Below are 21,906 nucleotides of genomic sequence, written 5' to 3' on the forward strand. Positions count from 1 at the left end.
CTATCTTCTCCATCTAACCCTGTTCTCTGAATCCTCCTCTCTCACATCAACTACCTTCATATCTTCTCTCACGAAATTCAATCTTCTCTTTGGTCTTCCTTTAGACCTCCTGCCTGGCAGCTCCACCTTCTACCACCTTCTACCCTGATCTTCACCATGGTTTGGATATGAACAGAAACGTGTTCACATCCAAACCATCTCACTCATCACTTTGTCTCGGTCATACATGTCCTGCACCCCTATGATAAATTCTTCTTTTCCTTTAGGCTTTTCTCTTCAAGGGTCACCACAGTGAATCCACCTTCTCCATCTAACCCTGTTCTCTGAATCCTCCTCTCTCACATCAGCTAACTTCATATCTTCTCTCACTACATCCATAAATCTTCTCTTTGGTCTTCCTCCAGACCTCCAATTCCTGCATCCGTCTACCAATATATTGACTCCCCCTCCTCTGTCCATGACCCAACCATCTCAGTCTGGCTTCTCTGACCTTCTCTCCAAAACATCTACATGTGCCGTCCCTCTGATGGATTCATTCCTGAGAACCTCAGCATCTTCATCTCTGCGACCTCCAGCTCTGCCTCCTGTCTTTTGGTCATTATCACTGTTTGTAGACCATCTCACCACTGTCTCCTCCACCTTTCCTTCCATTCTGGCCGGTGTTCTTCTATCTGATACTTTTCTCCACCCATTCCAACCTGCTTGAACCTGTTTATCTCTTTTCCACTATCTTCTACGCTCTGGACGGTTGACTCTAAATACAAGTGCAAAGTGAAGCAAAATAATGGTCATTTACATGGAGAGTAAAGTTAGCAGTGCTATGGAGAGGTTGGATTGCACCAGGTCATGAATGTAAAGATAACAAAGTATATGAAATGCGATAGTAAATGATAGTAATAATAATAATAAAATGACTGTGAAAATATTTCACATTGTATAAAAACGTGACATAATAGAGAAATATATTGAACTTGGTGCTGGGAATAATATCGCACGTTAAAAAAGTAGTTGCAATCAATCTGGAACGAGGTTTAAGAATGAAAGAATTTGATCGACAGCTCTCAGTTTCCAAAGCAGCAGAGGCACGTGGCTGGGTGTGTGTTCAGATTTTCTGGACGGAATAAGAGCCAATGATATAACAGCATGATCGCGTGTGTGTGTGTGTGTGTGTGTGTGTGTGTGTTTTTGATCAGGTGACGGTAGCATAGCGCCACTCCTCTCCCCCTGATGACGGCAAGAGCAGCGCCAGGGTTTTTACGAGTTCTCAAACACCGAGCCGTGAAAGCGGGCGAGTGTGTGACAAGGTCACGGCCCTCCGGCTTCTACCAAACTTTCTCGACGCGTGCCGGAACAAATTCATCGGTTCGAAAACACGACTTAACGTGAAGTTACTTTCCCGGATCCTGCGGGAACGTCTGGAGCGAAGGCTCCCTCCAGGTGTCGTAAAGAAAAACCCGCGAGTCTTCGTGAAGACGTCAGTCGTGAGCGCCTGGGAAAAATCGAGATTTTGATTCGTTTCTCAAAGTCCTTCCTCGTCTAGCGTGAACCAATATTCCTTCTCCACATCGCCGATCCTGCAGACGCGCAACCATTCACCTTCTCAATACTAATCAATCAGACTTGACGCATTTCCTGGTGGCAAAACGACCTGTTGACCCGATAAAAGTAGGGCTTGCGGTCAAATCTTGGTGGGATCTGGACGGGTTTGGAAGCCTCTCAGATGTTCAGAGAGACGTCTGGAAGAAGAAAACAAAAAAAAAAAAAACTGAAGAAGTCCCGTTGCTCAATCAGCCGGTTGCTCAATCGGTGAAGACTGATTGACGGATGCCCCGCCTCCAAAACCTTGGACATATTACTTACACAGCTGTTACATAAGGACAGTCACTGGAGGACTCATTTTCCTGGAATATCACACACACACACACACACACACACACACACACACTGGATACATTGCAGAGATGTGTATTCATTTCCTGTGCAGCCTTCAATCAGGTCTTCCACTTCAATGTAAATATGTTGATAGTTCCCGCGCAATGGGTGGAGTACACACACACACACACACACACACACACACACACACTTTTGCATTTCACATCCACTCTCAGAATGTGGCATTTGCCGTGCACAGGCCACGCCGGGGTTAGAGCGACACGGCGATGTGTTCTGAGAGGCGATAGAAGCGGGACGGAGACGGGTTTCCAAACACATTGTTTTTACTTCAAAGGGGAGAAACTTGAACTTAAAAATAAAGGTTTGCGTTGTGTTTTCTGTCTCAGGTGGGAAAGAAAAAGCTGCAACCCAAGTGAAAAATAATTGCAGTTATTGCAATAATTCTTCAAATGTGCAATAGATCCATTGTCTTCTGTGCAATAAATATTTAACTGTACAACAAACCCTACTTATACACAAAATGACTACATGCAATCATATAGATCTACGTGTAAATACACAAATTACATATATTTTGATATATTTTTACATACCTATAACTTTATTTTTATTCATTTATTTTGATCTTTACTGGTTGTTTTTTTTTATTATTATTCTTATTATTCACAATTTTTTTTCTTTATTTTGATCCTATTTTGATTCTCCCCCACTTTAGCAGAAGCTGCTTTCCACGAAAAAAGCAATTTCAGATTCTGAAAATTAAAAACCCCGAGGTGTACGTTTTTTAGGACGACCCCACCTCACAGGAAACGTCGGCCAGATTCGGGTTATTGCGGCTTTATTTGAAGCAAAACAGGTCAGGGGACGGACGGGTTTTGCACCGTTAGCTCGTCGCGCGCTAGATAGTCAACCGGGCCATGCATCGCCCTCATAGGGGTTAAAAAAAAAGGGATTATTTCTTGAAATTGGACTAGGAAATGTGCGGCACGGAGGACGTGGTGGCCGCCGTGCCTGGAGAGGCCGTGCCATCCCCATTAATTGTGCCACCCTGTCGGTGGGCTCTATACATAGAAGCTGGCCGGGAGGTGTAAAGCTCTCGCACCGTACAAATAGATTCATCATGGCGGCTTCACACAGCTGCTGAATGAAAGACTCATAAATACAGTTTTAGCCAATTACACGCGTCGCCCGGGCATCTCAGACCCGAAGTTACGCGTCAGGTCGGGAAAGATAAACGACGTGAGTTCGAAGGCCGCGTCGCGCTATTTAAAGTCCGCCGTGACAGTTTGACACGTTTCCGACTGCTAGCAGATTATGGTGAATAAATCCGGCCCTAATCCAGGCGGTGCTCAAAGCCTGTGTGCAAAGGGTTCACGTCAAGCCGGCGTCCTCATCAGAATATTAACTTTGCATCGCATGAAACGCCGCCGACGCTCTCGGGAAGCCACGACCGCTCCTCGCTAATTGTCCAAATCCCTCATTCATGCGTTCATACCTTTTTATACCAAACTATTATATAACACTCCTTCGTGTCGAGCGTTTCGCTGTACCAAACCTTTTTTTTTTCCGTACAAACTCAAATAATCTCTCCTCATTTACATGCAAATTCATGCATAATTCAGTATATTTCTATTCCATATGTACAGGAATGAATGAATGAATTATTACACGATACTGTGAATGATTTTTGTATCATGTGGAAAATAATTATGTACAAATAAATAGTTGGAATAATGGAACAATATTTGGGGATGTATTACATATTAAATGCATTCATTCATTGTTATATAACAATTCACCCTCTTGCTCACTAGTCCACGTGTCAAACTCAAGGTTTGCGGGCCAGAAATGGCTCGCCGCGTCATTTTATGTGGCCGATATAAACCTTAAGAGGTCAGATTGTCTTCAAATAAATAAGTCAAACGCGTGCATTGATCGCAAACGACATTTCCCACAACTCAGCGTCGGTTGTCAAAGAGTACAATCTACGTCCAAACAACTAAGTATGCTAAAGTTAGCCCTCCAGAAAGTCTTTATTCACTTGGATAGTTGGATCATTAATGATGGTGCAATGTGGGTTTCTTAACTCGACAATATAAAAGGATTTATGTTGTAACAGAGCAACCAGTTGATATCCATCCATCCATCCATCCATCCATCCATCCATCCATCCATCCATCCATCCATCCATCCATCCATCCATCCATCCATCCATTCCCTCCCATCATCTGAATTTTTCCCTTTTTAAAGTAACACAAAACAATTCAATTTGTTCCATCCCCCCCGGCCACCAAAACTCACAAAATAAGGATATTGATGTAGAAAAACAGTGAAAAAGAAGGATATTGATAATGTAATGGACGTCAAAAAGAAAAATCATGGCTATAGTGAGCTTAAAACATACAACTTACCATGAACGTACGATGACAATAAGCTTAGGATAATTATTAAATTAAAATTAACTTAACATGTCGAAAAACGTAAGATAATTATTCAATTAAAATTAACTTTTGATGATCATTAAATTAAAAATCACTTAACATGACAAATTTATGCTAATTATTAAATTAAAATTAATTCAATTAACTTTAATTTCACTTTAGAATTTTTGTTTTCTTCACTAGTTTTTCTTATTTTATTAATTCATTTTCCTTCGAATCAGTTGCTAGATAACACTCTTTTCTCAAGGTAAGAGCAGCAAGCAGAGCCAATTTCAAATTTGGGTTTTCTAGCTCTTGTTTTTCGTTAAATATTCAAAATGTTTTTGGTTTTTCAAGGATAAAATTTGCTCCAATCACGCTTTCGAATCTTAAAAAATTAGCATTTCAGCCCTCGTCCCAGAGGGTTGCGGGCGGTTCCAGGTTATGGTGGCTTGTTGTGCAAATGTAAGAGCTGATCTGCAGAAACCAGGTGTTTGCTATGCTAATGGACTAGAAAAGAAAAAAAAAACACATGCACATCCGCTAGCCAGGTAGGGATGGGTGCTAAAAAAAAAAAAAAAATCCACGCACCAAAAGTGCTCCTCAAAGAAAAGATGGTTTATTTTACATACTAACACAGAAAACGTATTCTCGTGTGCATGAAGTTTCGAGCTCTTCTACAAAAAATGTAAAAGCATATGTAAAATAAATCATCCTGTTGGATCACTTGGATTGAGGCTCAAGTTCTGGTTCTGGTGGTGGGTCTTCCCTGGTTTTTTGGAGGTTGCAGAAGCTCCTGGTCCGTCTTGTTATTGATCCCAGTACGGCGTTGTTTGTTTGTGAAAGGTTGCGTCTGACGCCCAAACCTCTGCTCAGAGGTGGTTTTTCCGCTTTGACACACAGAAACTCCCTCAAGAGAAGAAATACAAGTCCAGTTGACAAGACAAGATTTCTCCATACTGTTATCCTGGCTGTGATTGGACGAGTGGCAGGGTTTTCCTTGGACCGGCCAATCACAGGGCCTCATATAGAGACAAACAACCATTCACTTGCTCTAACTTATTCTTCTTATAGAAGAAAATAACCCGACAACAAAGTTAGATAAGGTATTAGCATGGCTGCTCCCTGTTGGACTGGTGTAAGTGTATCATTTCATATTTTGAATAAGTTCTTTGGCCCTCATCTCACACATTTGTCACTCATGTCAACAACGACGCACAAGATCAGTTGCACGGTTGGTATGGATTCCCACACTGCGGTTGTATCACTTTGTTCCCCGGAGCCTCTGCGGCTAAATATACCAGAAAGTGATAGCCCTGCTGGACGCCGGGCAGGAAGTGCTTCAACCCGGGAGGTCTGCGGCGTTTGACGTGCCACACTAACACAGCGATTATCCACAGAAGATATTCTTCCTCGGGCTTTTCCCTTCAAGGGTCTCCAGAGCCGACCCACCTTCTCCAGCTAACCCTATTCTCTGGATCCTCCTCTCTCACACCAACTACCTTCATATCCTCTCTCACGACATTCAATCTTCTCTTTGGTTTTCCTCTAGACCTCCTGCCTGGCAGCTCCACCTTCTACCCAGATCTTCACCCCGGTTCGGACATGAACAGAAGAGCCTTCACATCCAAACCATCTCAGTCATCACTTTGTCTCGGTCATACATGTCCTGCACCCCTATGACAAAGTCTTCTCTTCCTTTGGGCTTTTCCCTTCAGGGGTCGCCACAGTGACTCCATATATGATCCGACCATCTCAGTCTGGCTTCTGTGACCTTCTCTCCAAAACATCTACCATGTGTCCTCCCTCTGATGGACTCATTCCTGATCCTCTCCATCCTGGTCACTCCCAAAGAGAACCTCTGCATCTTTATCTCCGCAACCTCCACCTCTGCCTCCTTTCTTTTGGTCATTGTCACTGTTTGTAGAACATCTCACCACTGTCTCCTCCACCTTTCCTTTCATTCTGGCAGATAGTCTTCTATCTCATAGTTCCGGAAAAGATACCATCACATCAGAAGTGCGATTCGTGCAGAAGCGAGACGCGCTAATCCAACCAAAAGTAACCGCGATGCAACCCTTCTTTTCCCGGCACCAGTGAGTACCTTCACTGTTGACCCGTCCCACATTTATTAGCCTTCGCGCTCGGGTCCTAATTGATATTTGATGGATGTCGGTAACGCGGCGTCGTCTCGGAATAGAATATCAGAGGCCGGCTTGACTCGGCGAGCCGCGCCGCCGCCCTCTGATCCGCCCGCTGCCACGTAGGCCGGACATTCCACGGCTCGGCGGCAAAGCAGAACGGGAACGACAACTCGGGAGTCGCCCGCGGGAAAGCAGGGCCGGGAAGCCGGAGGGACGGGTCGGTGGAAATAAACCCGCATTGCATTTGCACACACACACACACACACACACACACACACACACAAACTAACTTCCCACACACACTCTCTTTGAGTCTCCCACTAACCTGCAGAGGGCCGCTGGCTGGCATGGTGGATCTCAGCGATGTCAGGTCGATGTCTCGGCCCTGCTCCCCGCGCTCCGTCTTACCCAATCCCTGCATAATGAAGCCCGTGGCGTTCAGGCGAGTGCTCACACACACTCACACACACGGGCGTGCACACACACACACCGAGCGCTGCGACCTCGGCGGGGGGAAATGCTAATGCGACGACGGCTGAGGTCCTTGTGAAAGAAAAGTACAAGCTCAGGGTGGACAGCGGAGGGACAAACAAACAGCCCATTCAGCTCCGTCTTCACGCTCCCCCCTTTTTGTCGCCTGTCGCTCAACTACTTTCCCTCAAACTCCCAAATGTCCGGTTTTTAATTAAAACGGCAAAAGCGGCCCGACACCAAAAGCAAAAAGCGTCTCCGGACGGCGAGCGCGTGGGACTCTGTTTGCTCGCCGCAAACCCGAGTCTATTTGCGGCTGTTTGCTCAACAAAAACACCCCGGCTGCAGTCGTGTGGAGTTACGGAGGTCAGAAAAGCTCGCGATTAGAAATGCAGGGGAACCCCGGAACGCGGCAGGAACACCGCAAAAACTAAAGATATGTAGCCGCGAGTCTGGTGTCCAGACATGCCGGCTGGGAAATACGGTAAAATCCTTAACTTCGGAGTTTAATTGGCTCCGTGTCTGAGCTTGCAACCCAACGTGCTCGTATTTCAAATGAAATTTCCCCATTAAAATAAATGTAAATGCTTTTTAATCCGTTCCAGTTTGTCATGTTTTTTTTGAATAAGAAATATGTCGTAAAAGTAACAAATACTGTATTGAAAAATACACAATAAAAAAGTATCTAAATAAATAAGTCGAATAATGTCATGTTTTTTTAAATAAGAAATATGTCGTAAAAGTAACATACTGTACTAAAAAATGTACAATAAAAAAGTATCTAAATAAATAAGTAGAATAAATAGCTCCCCCTATTATTTTAATGTGATTTTAAATTAAAAAAAAATTGTCTTAAAAATACCAAATACTGTATTGAAAAAAATACACAATAAAAAAGAATCTAAATAAATAACTAAAATAGATAGCTCCCCCTGTTTTTTCAATGGGATTTTAAATAAGAAAAATGTAGTAAAAGTAACAAATACTGTATTAAAAAATACACAATAAAAAAGTATCTAAATAAATAAGTCGAATAATGTCATGTTAAATAAGAAATATGTCATAAAAGTAACATACTGTACTAAAAAATATACAATAAAAAAGTATCTAAATAAATAAGCAGAATAAATAGCTCCCCCTGTTATTTTAATGTGATTTTAAATTAAAAAAAAAAAAGTCTTAAAAATACCAAATACCGTATTAAAAAATACACAATAAAAATAAATAAATAACTAAAATGAATAGCTCCCCCTGTTTTTTCAAAGTGATTTTAAATAAGAAAAATGTGGTAAAAGTAACAAATAGTGTCAGAAAAAATACATAATAAAAAAGAATCTAAATAAATAAGTTAAAAAAATAACAAATACTGTATCAAGAAATACACAATAAAAAAAGAATCTAAGTAAATAACTAAAATAAATAACCACCTGCCGTTTTTTAAATACGATTTTAAAAGAGAAAAATTTAGTAAAAGTAACAAATAGTGTATTAAAAAGAGAAGCTAAAATAAATAAATAAAATAAACAATCCATTCTACATCTCCTTCCCCCGTTTTTGTAATGTGATTATAAAAAAAGAAAAATATATTTTTTAAATAACAAACAGGGTATAAAAAAAATAACGAAATAGAATATAAAGAAATAAAGTGGTTTCATTGAAAATATTGATTTTAAAAATGGGACAAAAATGGCGGTGTGTAATCCCTTCCAGCCCCCTTTGTTTTTTTAATGTGATTTTAAATGAGAAAAATATATTTTTCAAAGTAACAAATAAGGTATAAAAAAATAAGATAGATCCCAAATTAGAATGTAAATGTAATTTTCAATTTATCTTGAAAATTGGAGGAGGTTGAGGGAGTTTGTCATTTGTTGCTTTCTCCTTAGCTTAGCTTACAGGCTACACACTTAATGCTGAAACTTCACTCCACTTTGTGCATTTATGGACAGAGTGAAGCAGCTCTCCGTCAGTAAATGTCTCCCGCCTTTTTGTCTCCTGCCTTTTTGTCTCCCGCCTTTTCTCAAACGAATGCTCATGTTTTTTTTTCGTGATTTTTTTTTTTTTTTGCCACTTCTCGTGCAGGGACACAAAGCAAAACATCCGAGCGACGGCTGGGAACCAGGAAAACTCCCAAGTTGCTGCACTCATAAGTCAAGGTTTACCGACAGCCTGCTATGGAACCTTCATAGTGAACTATGAGAGATATTTGGGAGCGCACACACACACACACACACACACACACACACACACACGCTCAGAACAATCTACGTGACTGTTTTGTTTTTTCCTCCCTGCGCCTGTCATTCATTTAGGAGATGTGCAGGCATCTCTGGAAGGCACGCTGGTTGTCAACGGTGATGAGATAAACCACCGCCATCCCATAATCCCTCATCGGTGGAACAACGGGAGCCTCATTACGTAAAGTGAGCGCAGCAGCGGCGGCGACGGCGGCTCTGGTTCAGAAATGAATAAATAGATACGTATACTGTTGATAGAAATGTCCACGTTCTGCAAACCGTAAACCAAATCACAGAAAACAATGGAGGATGATAATTAGAAAAAGAAAAAATGGTTTGGCGTTGCAGCTCCCAGCTAGAAGCTCCCTGCTCGGAGGCCTTTCTGGAGTTTCCACGTTCTTCACGGGGGTTCCTCAGCTTCCTCCCACGGTCCAAACATGAGATGTCGCCTCCGTGCACGCAAAGTGAACGAACGAGTGAAAGAATACAGGATCTGGAGGAGATACTCCATCCTTGAGAAGGATGGTACTTTGGAGCGTTCACTTCTTGCAGCCTCTCCAACCCCCAAAAATTCTTTTTTTTTGTCCTTTTCTTTCCTCGAAACACAGATAATGTTATTACGCGGCGTGCATTCGGGACGCCGCCTCTGTTTCTGCGGAGAGATGATGTATTCCCCCTCTTCGGAGCGTGAAACTTAAAACATCTGCTCTTTCGTTTTGTTTTTTGTTTTTTTTTTTGTCCTCTTTGTTCTATTATTCACCGGATTCCTGGAACTCTCCAAATCACGTGTCGCACCGTCCCTGGAGATATATTGTGTGTTTGCGGTTTTCCAGAATTGCGCCTCCGCCGTCCACTGGAGATTTTGACGAGGACCGTAACGGAGCGCTCGACGTGCGCTAATCCCGCGACGGCGGCTAATCCCTAAATGAGAGGGTGAAAACAAACGCGTCAGCCCGTAAAATGTTTTTCTATAATCGCCGCAAGAAACTGACACCGCTTGTTGCACCAAACTTTGTTTCTTGGAATCCTAGTCTTTGACAAAAGCACATCCAAGGGCCGCGCATTCATCACGTCATGACTCATGTGCTGATTTAGCCGCGGGGTTAACGTCTTCACTCCTCGCCGGGATCAGAGGGCTTTACGGCGCCGACGGCGGAAATCGCAAGCTGGCTTTTGAAGACGTCGTTTTCGCGGCGACCGGGCGAACGAGCCGGCAGGTACGGTTTGGAGCCGAGGGGGAAAAAAAGGGAACGCTTGTGCATTTCACGGATTTGAGGCGTTAGCAAACACACACCAGACCTTCAACGCTCTCTTTATTAGAAATCGCTTTTATTAGCATTTTTGGAGGATGATTCATTTCGGCTGTTTCTTTGCACGAGCTGATTTCATTTGGGCGGGAGACACTTTAAACTCCTGCAACTGCTGCAACCTTTTCTTTTCTGAATATTAAATTCAAGAATTCAAGACTTTTTATTGTCATTAGAGATAGACTCAAAAACACAGCACCACAGTAATACAACCATAGCCTCGTCTCTGAGATATAAGACAGAAAAAATATTTTAAAATATATATAAATGACATCTGGAAGAGTAAATGGATAAATATGTGGAAAGAAAAAAAGGAAAAAAAATTTAAAAAAAATTATTGCACTGTACTGTATGTGAGGTTTAAGAGCTCTGGGGTAAAAACTGTTTTTAAAAGCTTTTATTTGTATCATTTCAGCTATTAGCATGTAGCTGTTAGCACTTCCCAACCCTCACTCCTCTGTCTCTGGGTTTCTGTAGATCATCTTGAATGGGTGGACCTTCTCTACATGGAAAGAGCGACCACACAACCTTGCGACCGCAGTTGTGACATCAGCAATTGTCCGCCGCGGACGGCGGAGACGTCGCGTATTGTGTCAGATTCCGCGTGATGCGCGGCGTGTGTGTTCAGAAGCACGACGCCGTCCGAAACCTTCGATGTTGCAAAAAAAAAAAAAACTTCAAATCCGGTTCTGGATTTTGTCTAGATGCACGCGCCCCAAAAAAACTGAACGGAAATTGGGTGTCTTTTCACGGCCGAACCGGTTTCCAAACCATGCGGGATTGGAACATGTGATCGGTCGTACGCCGCCGGTGACGGAGACGAACACGATCCCCTTTGTCTCCTCCGTCACACGGTGAACGCTGCACAAAGACACGACTTCAACCCTCTCGTACCAAGCGGTGCAAACCTTCTCTCACACACACACACACACACACACACACACACGGGTGAGACAGTGCCGGGCTCTCATTCTGCTAACAATAAAAGAGGCTTTATCCTGTAACAGTTTTCTTTATGAAGATGTTCACACACACACACACACACACACACACACACATGCAGAAGTTGATGTCACCACATTGACGAGGACCTACAGCTGATATTTACTGACGGCTCTCCTCCCCCGGCCTCTGCTATTATCCTCAGAAAGCTCCACCTGGACGCTGACGCAGGTGGACCGACACCAGCTGATAGCCGTGTACGTTAACCAGACACTCGTGTGTGTGTGTGTGTGTGTGTGTGTGTTTGGGCAGGTACCTACTTTTCAGGTATGTTTTCATGATCCAGGTTTGATCCTGGTGGGGTTTCCAGCCCTCCACATGTGATGTGATCCTCTCTTTTTTAAAGAATAGACTCAAAACCTTCTGTTTGAAGAGAGTTAGCGTTAGCCTAGCCCAGGGGTCGGCAACCCGTAACACCCGAAGAGCCATTTGGACCCAGTTTCCTCGGAAAAGAAAACACCGGGAGCCGCAATTAGTTTTTGACGTCTAAAATAAAGGTACCACTGTGTATATTGCTTTTTATTACCTTTACACTTTGTATAAACAAGTGTGTAGTGTGTTGCTTCTGAAATTCACAAAGTATTACGGAGAAAATTAAATTTTATTTATGTAATGAACTCATTTTGAGCTTTGGGCTTTCGGAGCGTGTAGCGGAGCCTTGACCTGAATTTTAAAAATAAATCGGGAAAAAAATCACTGTGTCAGTAAACAATAAAAAAAAAAATATTTGCAAAATATCTTCATAAATATCTATTTTACCTGGTTTATGGGACTTCTGCGCTCAGCATCTGCAAATTGGGACTTTACCAGTGACGTTACTTTGTTCGGCGAAAAATAATAAATATGATTTTATTTAATATTTCAAGATCACAATAATCTTTCAACTTAGAACTAAAAGTTAAAAAATGGAATTAACACAAATGAAATACTCTTCAATTAAATATTTATCATTTATTTTCCCAAGCCACTCGGAGCCGCAGTGTCAAGATGGCCGAGCCCCTTGGTTATGCACTTTATTATTCCTCCCACACTTCCTATCCTGTCCGCACTCCTGATAGCGAGCGCGTATCTTCTCTGGTGTCACAGGTTCCCAGAGCTCGGCTCAATCTGTCGCAGCTTCTCGCCAAGCAGCCGCCATTTTTATTGCTTTTATGAGTATCAAAGCTAATATTTTAGCATTTCAGCGAGAACCATGAAACCATCAGCGCTGCCGGTACTCGTGGTAGATCATTCGTCCCTTCCAACCCTCAACTCCGGTCTGTAGATCACCTGTCTGTTTTTTTCTGCCCTTCTGTTGTCCATTCTTAACCCTTAATGTTGTTGTTGTTGTTGTTGTTCTCTCTGCTGACTATTTATTTGTGGATGTCTTTGCTATTTTCTAATGGTTGCTCTATATTTACTGTAATTTCTGGACTATTAGGCGCACCTCAATATAAGCCGCACCGGCTAGCCGATCGCTATCTCGGGCTTCCTCCTGCGCGCTAAAACCGTCAAAGTCGTCTTCTTCGGTGTCGGAGAAATGTTTTAGCGTCGTGAAGCTTGTTAGCGTCCCCCACCCAAAGTCCATATATTAGCCGCATCGCTGTGTACCTGAAAAAAGTCGTAGCTTATCATCCAGAAATTACAGTATATTCATGTGACAAAAGAATATCCCTCATGGGAATCAATAAACTTTATCTTATCATATCTTATCTTATCTTATCTTATCTTATCTTATCTTATCTTATCTTATCTTATCTTATCGTAAACCTGCCCTGCACGGGAGGAATGGCAGATAAATTTGTGTCGCTGCAGAAATAAAATCCAACTTGACTTATCACCATTAAATTCACCACTTAGTAGAAATGACGACTGCAGAGACACATTTCAGCAGTTTTAAGGTTTATCTCGACCCTTATTTTAGAACTTTAGATCCAGTACGATGTGCAAAAGCTGCACCGCCACACCAAACAAAGACGCCGTTACCGAGGAAATCCATCCTCGTGACGATCGCGAGTAAAATACGTCCCGCTAAACGTTTGTGTGTCCGGACGTCGCGCTACCGTCGGGCTGAACCTTTTGGAATTTCACACCGCTCTTCTATCTGCAGGTGACGGAGCGTCGTTTGGAGAGATACGGATAAGGACAAGGACATCGTTGGCGGAGTCATCTGCAGCGTCCAATCGGCTCCGAGGTACTCAAGACCCCCGTGTTCACACGCCACGCAAATGTAACTCTACACCGCACTGTTTTTAGAACGGCTTAAAAAGCCAGTTCTGCAGGAGCGATCGCAGAATTACAAGTAAATGAAAGACTGGCGAATGTCAGCGAGCGGGACCCGGCGGTGACATGTTGTTTACACAGAGAAAAAAAAAACGGGACACACAAGTGTGTTTTAAGCAAACCGCAGAGGGTTGCACAATTCGATTACAAGCATACTCTCCATCTAGTGAACGTTCCGGGCCTGCGGTTCTCAGGACACACCTTCTCCGACCACCCGTGACCTCCTCGCCGTTTTCACACACGGGGTCAGATTCTTCTCTTCTACGACGGTTCAAGCTAGCGGCGGCTGTTCCGAAGACGTCACGCATAAATGCCTCGGACCCGAAACGCGGCTGCACCCGAGACGAAGGAGCAGAAAGAACGTTCCTGGCTTTGGAGCGTCGCCGCCGAAGACGAGCCAGATCGACGTGGGAGGAAGAGCCACGCGCCCGCCAGGAGCGTCCAAACCCGACAACCCTGATGCAAGTGACAAACTAGCACATGAAACACAAAGACGGGATGAATGCAAATGCATGTTCCTTTTGTTTTATCAAATAGTTTCCATTCAGTTCCTATATATATATATACTGCTCAAAAAAATAAAGGGAACACTTGAACAACACAATGTAACTCCAAGTCAATCACACTTGTGTGAAATCATAGTGTCCACTCAGGAAGCAACACAGATTCATTTTGACTTGTTTTAAGGACATTACATCACGTTGGATCAGCCTGGAGTTTGTTTTTACACTTTAATTTTGAGTGTGATTCCTAATCCAGACCTCCATGGGTTGATACAATTGATTTCCATTGATCATTTTTGTGTGATTTTGTTGTCAGCACATTCAACTGTGGAAAGAGCAAGGTATTTCATAAGAATATTTCATTCATTTAGATCTAGGATGTGTTTTTTAAGTGTTCCCTTTATTTTTTTGAGCAGTGTATATATATATATATATATAGGGAACACTAAAATTACATTACATTACATTTGGCAGACGCTTTTCTCCAAAGCGACTTACAATAGAGGACATAAGCACTGCAAATAACACTTGCAAATACAAGATGCACAGGAAATATACAGAACAGTAAGCTTGGGTTAGTTTTTTTTTTTTTTTGTTTTTTTTTTGAACATTTATTAGAACAGGTTCTTTAACAGAGTCACACACATTCTTACAAAACCTCATAACAAGATACACATTATACTATATTCTTTATAGGTCACTTAATTCCTCACTAGCAGTTTTTTTTTTTTTTTAAGACAAAAACGCACACATACGTACACACACACACACACACACACTGCATAGCCTAGCTTGGTGCCTAACCTGATCTGGGGCAGCTCAAGCATCAGCGCTGTAAAAAGTCCTGAAAGAGAAAAGTTTTCACCTGTTTCTTGAAGGTTGAGAGAGATGATGCTAGTCTTGTTGCTTCCGGAAGTTTGATCCACCACCGAGGTAGTAGAACTGAGAACAGTTTTGCCTAAAATAACACATCCTACATTGGAATGAATGAAATATTCTTATGAAATACCTGATGACAATGAAATCGCACAACAATAATCAATGGAAATTAAATGTATGAACCCATGGAGGTCTGGATTTGGAGTCACACTCCAACTGAAAGTGTAAAAACACACTCCGGGCTGATCCAGCGTGGTTGCAATGTCCTTAAAACGAGTCCAAATGAATGGGTGTTGCTTCCTAAGTGGACACTTTGATTTCACACAAGTGAGATTGACTTGCTGTTACATTGTGTTGTTGGAGTGTCGCCTTTATTTTTTGAGCAGTATGTATATCCCAGACTGAGGGCTTTCCATCTTTTCTCCCCCGTCTCTAATCAAGCTTTGTTAAATGAAATGTGTCTGGCCTCCAGTCCTCCAAGGCATTTCCTTCTCACAATTACAACTCAGCGAAAAGCACCATGTCATATTTAACCTCCCCCTGCCCCGCTGGGAGAGACGGCTGATTTGCGTTAATTGCCTCTAATTCAGCCTGGTGCGAGGAGGAGGGGATGCGAAGATGAATATTTTCTTTGGCCAGGGTTTGAGTTCACGTATAGGGCCAAGACCGGGAGGAAAAAAAAAGGGTAAACTGAGTAAAAGTGAAAATAAATAGCATTAAAACCATCAAAATAGACACTTGTATGAGTTGGAAACAGCGACACCCTCTGGTAAAAGTTGGTACTGCATGTGATCCGCACTCTACAAATGTGATAAAAATCATAATTTTTAAGCGAGTCTTCCTTTTTCAAGGCGTGTCTTTAAATTCATTTCATATTGACTGACTTAAATTTCATATTATATTAAAATCACATATTTCCAGCCGCATTGACGGCAGATTAAGTCTTGCTTGAAGCAGTTTAATCAGGATGGGAAGCCTGTGCATCATTTCTCATTTTCTCTCTAAATACCATCTGAAAAAAGAGGGATGCACACATTCTGGTACACAGGAAGGGAAGTGAAAGGAACACTGTTGCGACACAAAGTTATCCAACACACACACACATTTCCACAGTTACTGACAGTCATAATCATGTTGAGCGGAGAAGCGTCCCCCGCCTCACTAAACTCTGCTGAGAAGTCTTGGTGGATTTACATAAATGATTTCACATCCCCCAAACACTTATGGTATCCACTTTCAGTCATGTTGTAGCTCACCCGAGTTATTAAAGGAACAGATGTTCATCAAATTTAAATAGTCGACTGTGCGTAAGAGGAAGCGACTGCGGAGAGAATGAATGTGGAAATAAGTCAAAATCGAGGTCAGGGAAGGTCACGGGGGGGGGAGAATCGGCAAATTCGGGATTTACAGGCAAAACAAAACAAACCGCTCAGCCTCAGGATTCAGGATTTTCACGTGTCCGTCACTGAAAAAAGTTATTCCCGCGAGTCGGGGTACGCGGCGTATTTGAAATGTTTTTAAACGCAGAGGTGCGCGGGTCGGCTCTTTCCAAGAAAAGGTAGTGGGATTCACGGCAAGGCAAGCCGAGCCCTGTGACTGAACACAACCCCGCTCCCAAAATAGACTTAAAGACATGTGTCCGGGCTTCGGAGACGTCACATAACATCCTTCTCCCTCGTGGAAAACCATCACAAAGGCAGTTTTACGATCTCCCACACACACGTCGGGCGTTTCCCGAAATAAAAAAGGCCGACTCTATAGGGTGTCTGACGCCGGGGGGGTGAATATCGGCGAAGATGACGACCAAGAGCCGGCACGTATTTTTATATCGTCGCCTCCGTGGTGAAAAATGAGGAGAACGTGTTTTTTTTAAAGGTCTCCCCTCCACCTTCTCAAATGCCAAGGAATGACAGGAATCCAGCAGATTAGGGACCAAACATTGTTTTTAAAACATTTGCGCCAAAGACGTCTCCGTTCCATCGGCGACGCCCGACACGAATAAAACAACATTTGGGATATTTGAACGGCGAGACGGTTTCAGAAGAAGGTTTCCTCCCTCGGACGTGAGCGGGGAAAGGTCGCTTTGAGTTCGCCGCCGAAGGCTCGCCCGTCAAAATCAGCTTCGTTTTTTTTTTTTTTTCACCCAAAATATCAGCGCTCGGATGCATATTTTATCGTAAAGATACGTCTCTCAGGTCCGTCTGTGACTGGAAAATATTCACCTTTGCAGGACTCAGAACCCTTTGTTCCGTCTCATTCATCATCCATCCCTCCATCCGTTCTGCAGAAACACCATTTCAGCTTTTCCCCGGCCGATGTGCGATTCTGGATTAAACGCTCTTGTCGTCCAGTGTTGATATTTTTCTCAGGAAATCCTGAAATCGAGGAGCGGGGCGGTCAAACTCATTTCCACCGAGGGCAGCATCAGTAGAAATCGATCTAAATGTAATGTAAAATTAATGTAACTCCTCTAATAACTCTGAATTTATGAGTCATTCAAATCCAAAATGTTACGTACGCATTTGCATAGATGTAAAAGAAAAAAAAAGATGTTTACTAGTTGCTCTGTTATGTCATAAATCCTTTTATATCCTCCGTATCCGCGGTAAATAATTTAATTTACGCCTAGTTCTACACAAAATGACTACATGTAATATATACATGTACTTGAAAATACACACATTACATATATTTTTATATATTGTTACATAACTTTATTTTTACTTTTGATCTTTACTGTTCTTTTTATTTTACTTTTATCATTCGCTATTTTATTCCATTTTGATTCTTCTCCACTTGACTCTGTAGCAGGAGCTGCTTTCGACAAAAAGCAATTTCAATAAAGTATTCAGATTCGGATTCTGATATTGTCACGTTAAGAAACCCACATTATTCCACCAATCAATGAATTCATTTGTGACTCAATCGAATCCAAAATCTCACATTTGCATTGATGTACAAACATGATGTTTACATTAAGTTATGCAATTAAAAAAAACAAAACTTTTTCATGATATTCTAGTATTTTGAGTTTTCTTACGATGTAAGCCATAATCAGCAATATTAAAATAATAAATGGCTTGCAATATTTCAGTTGATATGTAATGAATCCAGAATGTATGACATTCTTGTTTTTGTACTTGCATTACAGAAGATAAAGAACTTTATCACAATATTCTAATTTTCTTAGACAGTCCTGTAAATCCTTGCAATCCAAGTGAATAAAAACAAAAACCACCAACATTTTTCACAATTCCACTTTTGAAATTCCTACTACCGTACTTACTTCGTAATCACCTCAATATTTACTTCAATATTAGCTGCACCGGCTAGCCGGTCGCTATCTTTAGCTTCCTCCTGCGCACTAAAACCGTCAAAATGGTCTTTTTCGGTGTCGGAGTTGAACGGACTCACAATTTCCCGATCATTTCATCGGTGACGAGGATAAATGTTTTAGTGGCGTGACGCTCCAAAATAATCCAAATATTATCGTTGTTGAAGTGAAAAAAGTCGCCGCTTATCGCCTGGAAATTACGGTATTATCATTTTTATTTGTACGTAATACAATAAAAAAAAAAAAAACATCCGCAGCATTGTATAATAATTCACTCATTCATTCCTGTATATATGGGATATAAATATACTGAATTATGCATGAATTTGCATGTTAAATATTGCAGCGCGTGTGCATGAAAGGAAGTTCTTTGAGTTTATATGAAAGAGACAATCAGTCATTCTAAGATGTTCTGGCTGGCCGCTGGAAATGATACGACGGGCCACTTTTGGCCCGCGGGCCGTTAGTTTGACCCATGTGGCGAAGAGGGTGAAGAGGAAGCTGAGCTGAGAAGTTACCTGAGGGCTCGGCTGCGCCTCGGCTGCACTCTGTAGGTGTTTGGGGTTAAAATGTGCAGAAAGAGAGAGAGAGGGAAGGAGGGAGGGAGATAAATCATTCATCCTGACAGGGTAATTTGCAGTTAAGGGCGGTTTTACGGCTTTCTGAGAGGAGGGTGTGTCAAAGTGTGTGTGTGTCAAGGTGTGTGTGTGTGTGTGTGTGCGGATGGATGGCCTTGCTGTCATTTTGTAACAACCTGCACGCCGCCGTTCATATCAAACACGCTGCTTTCCAGGTTTTTTTTCCACCTGGAAGCGCTGAGCTGCAGAAGAGCTGCATCGGAGTCACGACTCGGATTTATTTGTTTGTTAATGAATGAACAAATTAATACTTTAAGAAGAATAATGTCAGATTTCATGAGTATTTGACTGAACTGTTTGCCTGAACAGATGAGATCTTCATCTAAAACCAAGAGGAATGAGCTGCAAATACTTGAAATCATCCGCTGGGGGATTTTTAACGAGTAAATATATCACAAAAGCTGTGTTTCCAGGGAAATGAGCTTTATTTGTATTTCTACTTGTTGCTTCGGAGAGTCGCTTTGCATGCGACGGCACTGATTCCACGCCAAAGACGTGCCTTTCTCGTTGTCGTCTCGGTTTCCAACTGACATCGTGCGCGGTAGAAACTTACGAAGGTCATCCGTCCTTTGACCCCATCGATCCGTTTTCGGGATTGAAAAACAAACTGCACTCTTTGGAGAGCGTTATGGGCTTATATGTTGCAAAAACACAGAGAGGAAGTAAAGCTAGCCTTGAATAGCACTGCGTTTCTACTTTTCTTTCTCTTCTCAACAGTACTTTTACTTCACTAAATCAGCAAAAGCTGATTCCCCTTGCTAATGCAAACGCTAATGCTATCTCCGGCTAGTTGTCCTTCATTATTCCAAACTAACAATCACTTTTGTACTTCTACAAAGATTTGAGACCTTTCTTTTGCTAACGTCGTTGCCACGTCAGCTGTCTTTAGCGCATCTTTGCTCTCGGGGATCGTACTTAAGGTTGACTTAAGTCGCTAATGCTAACACTAATGCTATCTCCAGCCAGTTGTCCTTCATAATTCCAAACTAGAAATCACTTTTGTACTTCTACCAACACTTGAGACCTTTTTCTTTGCTAACATCGTCGCCACGACAGCCGTCTTTAGCGCATCTTTGCTCTCCAGGATTGTACAGAAGGCCGACTTAGCCGCGTCTTAGGGCTTGGCGAGATGTTTTGCTTTTATTTCCTTCTTCAGATTCACTGTGATTCTTCTTAACCCCACTGTCACTGACACCTTCGACCATTTTGGGAGCCGTAATGAGGCTAACCTACTGAAAAAAAGCACAAAAAAGCATAGCGCCAACGACTGCCACCATGCTACTATGCTATGCTTTGTCTGTTTGCGCGTCCGAAGGTCGTTCTCAGCTCCATTCAAGACGGATCGAACACTCGCCCGTTCGTGATGAGGGGCGTCGGGAAGCCCAGGATCTGCTGCGGATTTCCAGAAGCACAACTTTGGTTAGCTATTGCTACTTATTGCTAAGATTACATTTCTACAACTTATTCTCTCATCCTAACAGGACGCTGTCATACCGAACTGTGTGCATTGCACATTTGGCCAATTAAAGAAATTCTGATACAGTCACACACACACACACACACACACACACAGCAAACACGCCCAGGTCAGGAATCAGGACCCAGACTTGGTTTTCCTCCCCCGCTCACACAGACCGGCTTGTTGTGCTGCAAACGCCCGGCGGTCAAGTGAAGCCCCGATGCCACGCGTCCGTGACCCAGTTTCACCTGGCTTTTTTTTTTTTTGTTTTTTTTGTTTTCTTTGGCGAGAGCGGTGGGTTCGGAGGCCCATCTTTGCAGAGCTCCATCGTTCCGGAGGTGTTTGCCGATTGCACGGCGGCATTGCAGACCGCATCGGCCCCGCTTTTATGAGAGGAAATGGCGATAAGACATGTATTTCTGCAGATACGGGCAGGAATTCCGTGAAGGAGTTGTATGGGTGATGTTTCCCGCTGGGGTTTCTCCTCCTGGCATTTGTCCATTGTTTACTTTTCTGGGAGATTATCTTTTTGCAGGGTTGCCAGGTGCTAAAAAAGAAAACGCACACACACGCGTTTCTTATTTTAGAGGGATTTTCTGGAATAAACATTACGAGGACGAAACCATCTGTGGCCACGAAGCGAATAAGCTCCCACTTGAACTGTTTGTTGTAAATAATTATTTATCCCAGGTGTGAGTTAAACTCCAAAAAAGTTCCTCCACTGCCTCTTTGGTGATTTATTATCTCCACCTCCTCCTCTCTGCCCTGCAGGGTCATCTCCTGTGGCTGCAGCCGTGGGACCGGCCCGGGCGTTTGACTCTTTGTAGCCGCTTGGATTTTGAGTCTTAAAGGGGGATTTAAGGTGCGGAGCTTAAATTCATGTCCCTGTGGAAGATTCCGGCCCCCTGCAGGGTCCTTCACGCTGCAGAGCTTCTGCAAACCGTTTCCTGTTCTTGCAAAGGGCTGCAAGGAGTCAGTGTTGTTTAGACCCTTTAAATAAAACCGTGAAATGTATAAACACCGTCGTCGCCGCTTCTTTGTGTTGGTAACAATCATACACACATATACACACACACATACACAAGCACGCGTGCGCGTTGGTCAAAGATGTTTATGAATGAGATACAAAATAAACCATGAGGAAGAACATGTGTCGTCCGCCCGCCGCCGTTGTCAATGCCACCAAAACACAGCGCGGAACTTCCGGTAAAATCCAACAAAATAAAAGTTTTCGTGACGACGTCCCGCCTCGTCTGAATAGACAACCCGGTTCAAAACGGGCTTTTTTCGGGTACGAGAAGACCGATTTAAAATCTCTTGAATAAAGTAGAGAAATTTTCGTAAAGGGAAGCGCTGGAAA

General features: G+C 42.7%; 1 protein-coding gene and 1 long non-coding RNA gene across 8 annotated transcripts in view; one reads left to right on the forward strand and one right to left on the reverse strand.

Moving 5' to 3' along the window:
* Positions 1 to 7,368, reverse strand: part of LOC147234313 (ninjurin-2-like) — a 34,232-nt gene extending 26,864 nt beyond the window's left edge. The window contains exon 1 of one of the 5 annotated variants that reach the window (XM_086147267.1): positions 6,783 to 7,368. In XM_086147267.1, the coding sequence (XP_086003393.1) occupies positions 6,783 to 6,878 (96 nt within the window). In that variant the 5' untranslated portion in view covers positions 6,879 to 7,368. The remainder of the gene's footprint in view (positions 1 to 6,782) is intronic. The other 4 variants (XM_086147265.1, XM_086147263.1, XM_086147264.1 and 1 more) reach the window with 4 other exon arrangements.
* A 2,661-nt stretch (positions 7,369 to 10,029) lies between these two features.
* On the forward strand, positions 10,030 to 21,564 carry LOC147234315 (uncharacterized). 3 transcript variants are annotated; one of them, XR_015106110.1, is made up of 4 exons: positions 10,030 to 10,379; positions 13,561 to 13,644; positions 13,901 to 14,194; positions 21,318 to 21,564. It is a non-coding gene; the product is annotated as an uncharacterized LOC147234315 (long non-coding RNA). The 3 variants fall into 3 exon arrangements; XR_015106111.1 differs by lacking the exon at positions 10,030 to 10,379 and adding an exon at positions 11,419 to 11,668; XR_015106109.1 differs by lacking the exon at positions 10,030 to 10,379 and adding an exon at positions 12,569 to 12,727.
* The last annotated feature ends 342 nt before the right edge of the window (positions 21,565 to 21,906 follow it).

The sequence above is a fragment of the Fistularia commersonii genome, chromosome 5, assembly GCF_037954325.1.
Source record: "Fistularia commersonii isolate RoL2024-O1a breed Wild chromosome 5, RoL_Fcom_v1.0, whole genome shotgun sequence".
NCBI classification, from domain to species: Eukaryota; Metazoa; Chordata; class Actinopteri; order Syngnathiformes; family Fistulariidae; genus Fistularia; species Fistularia commersonii.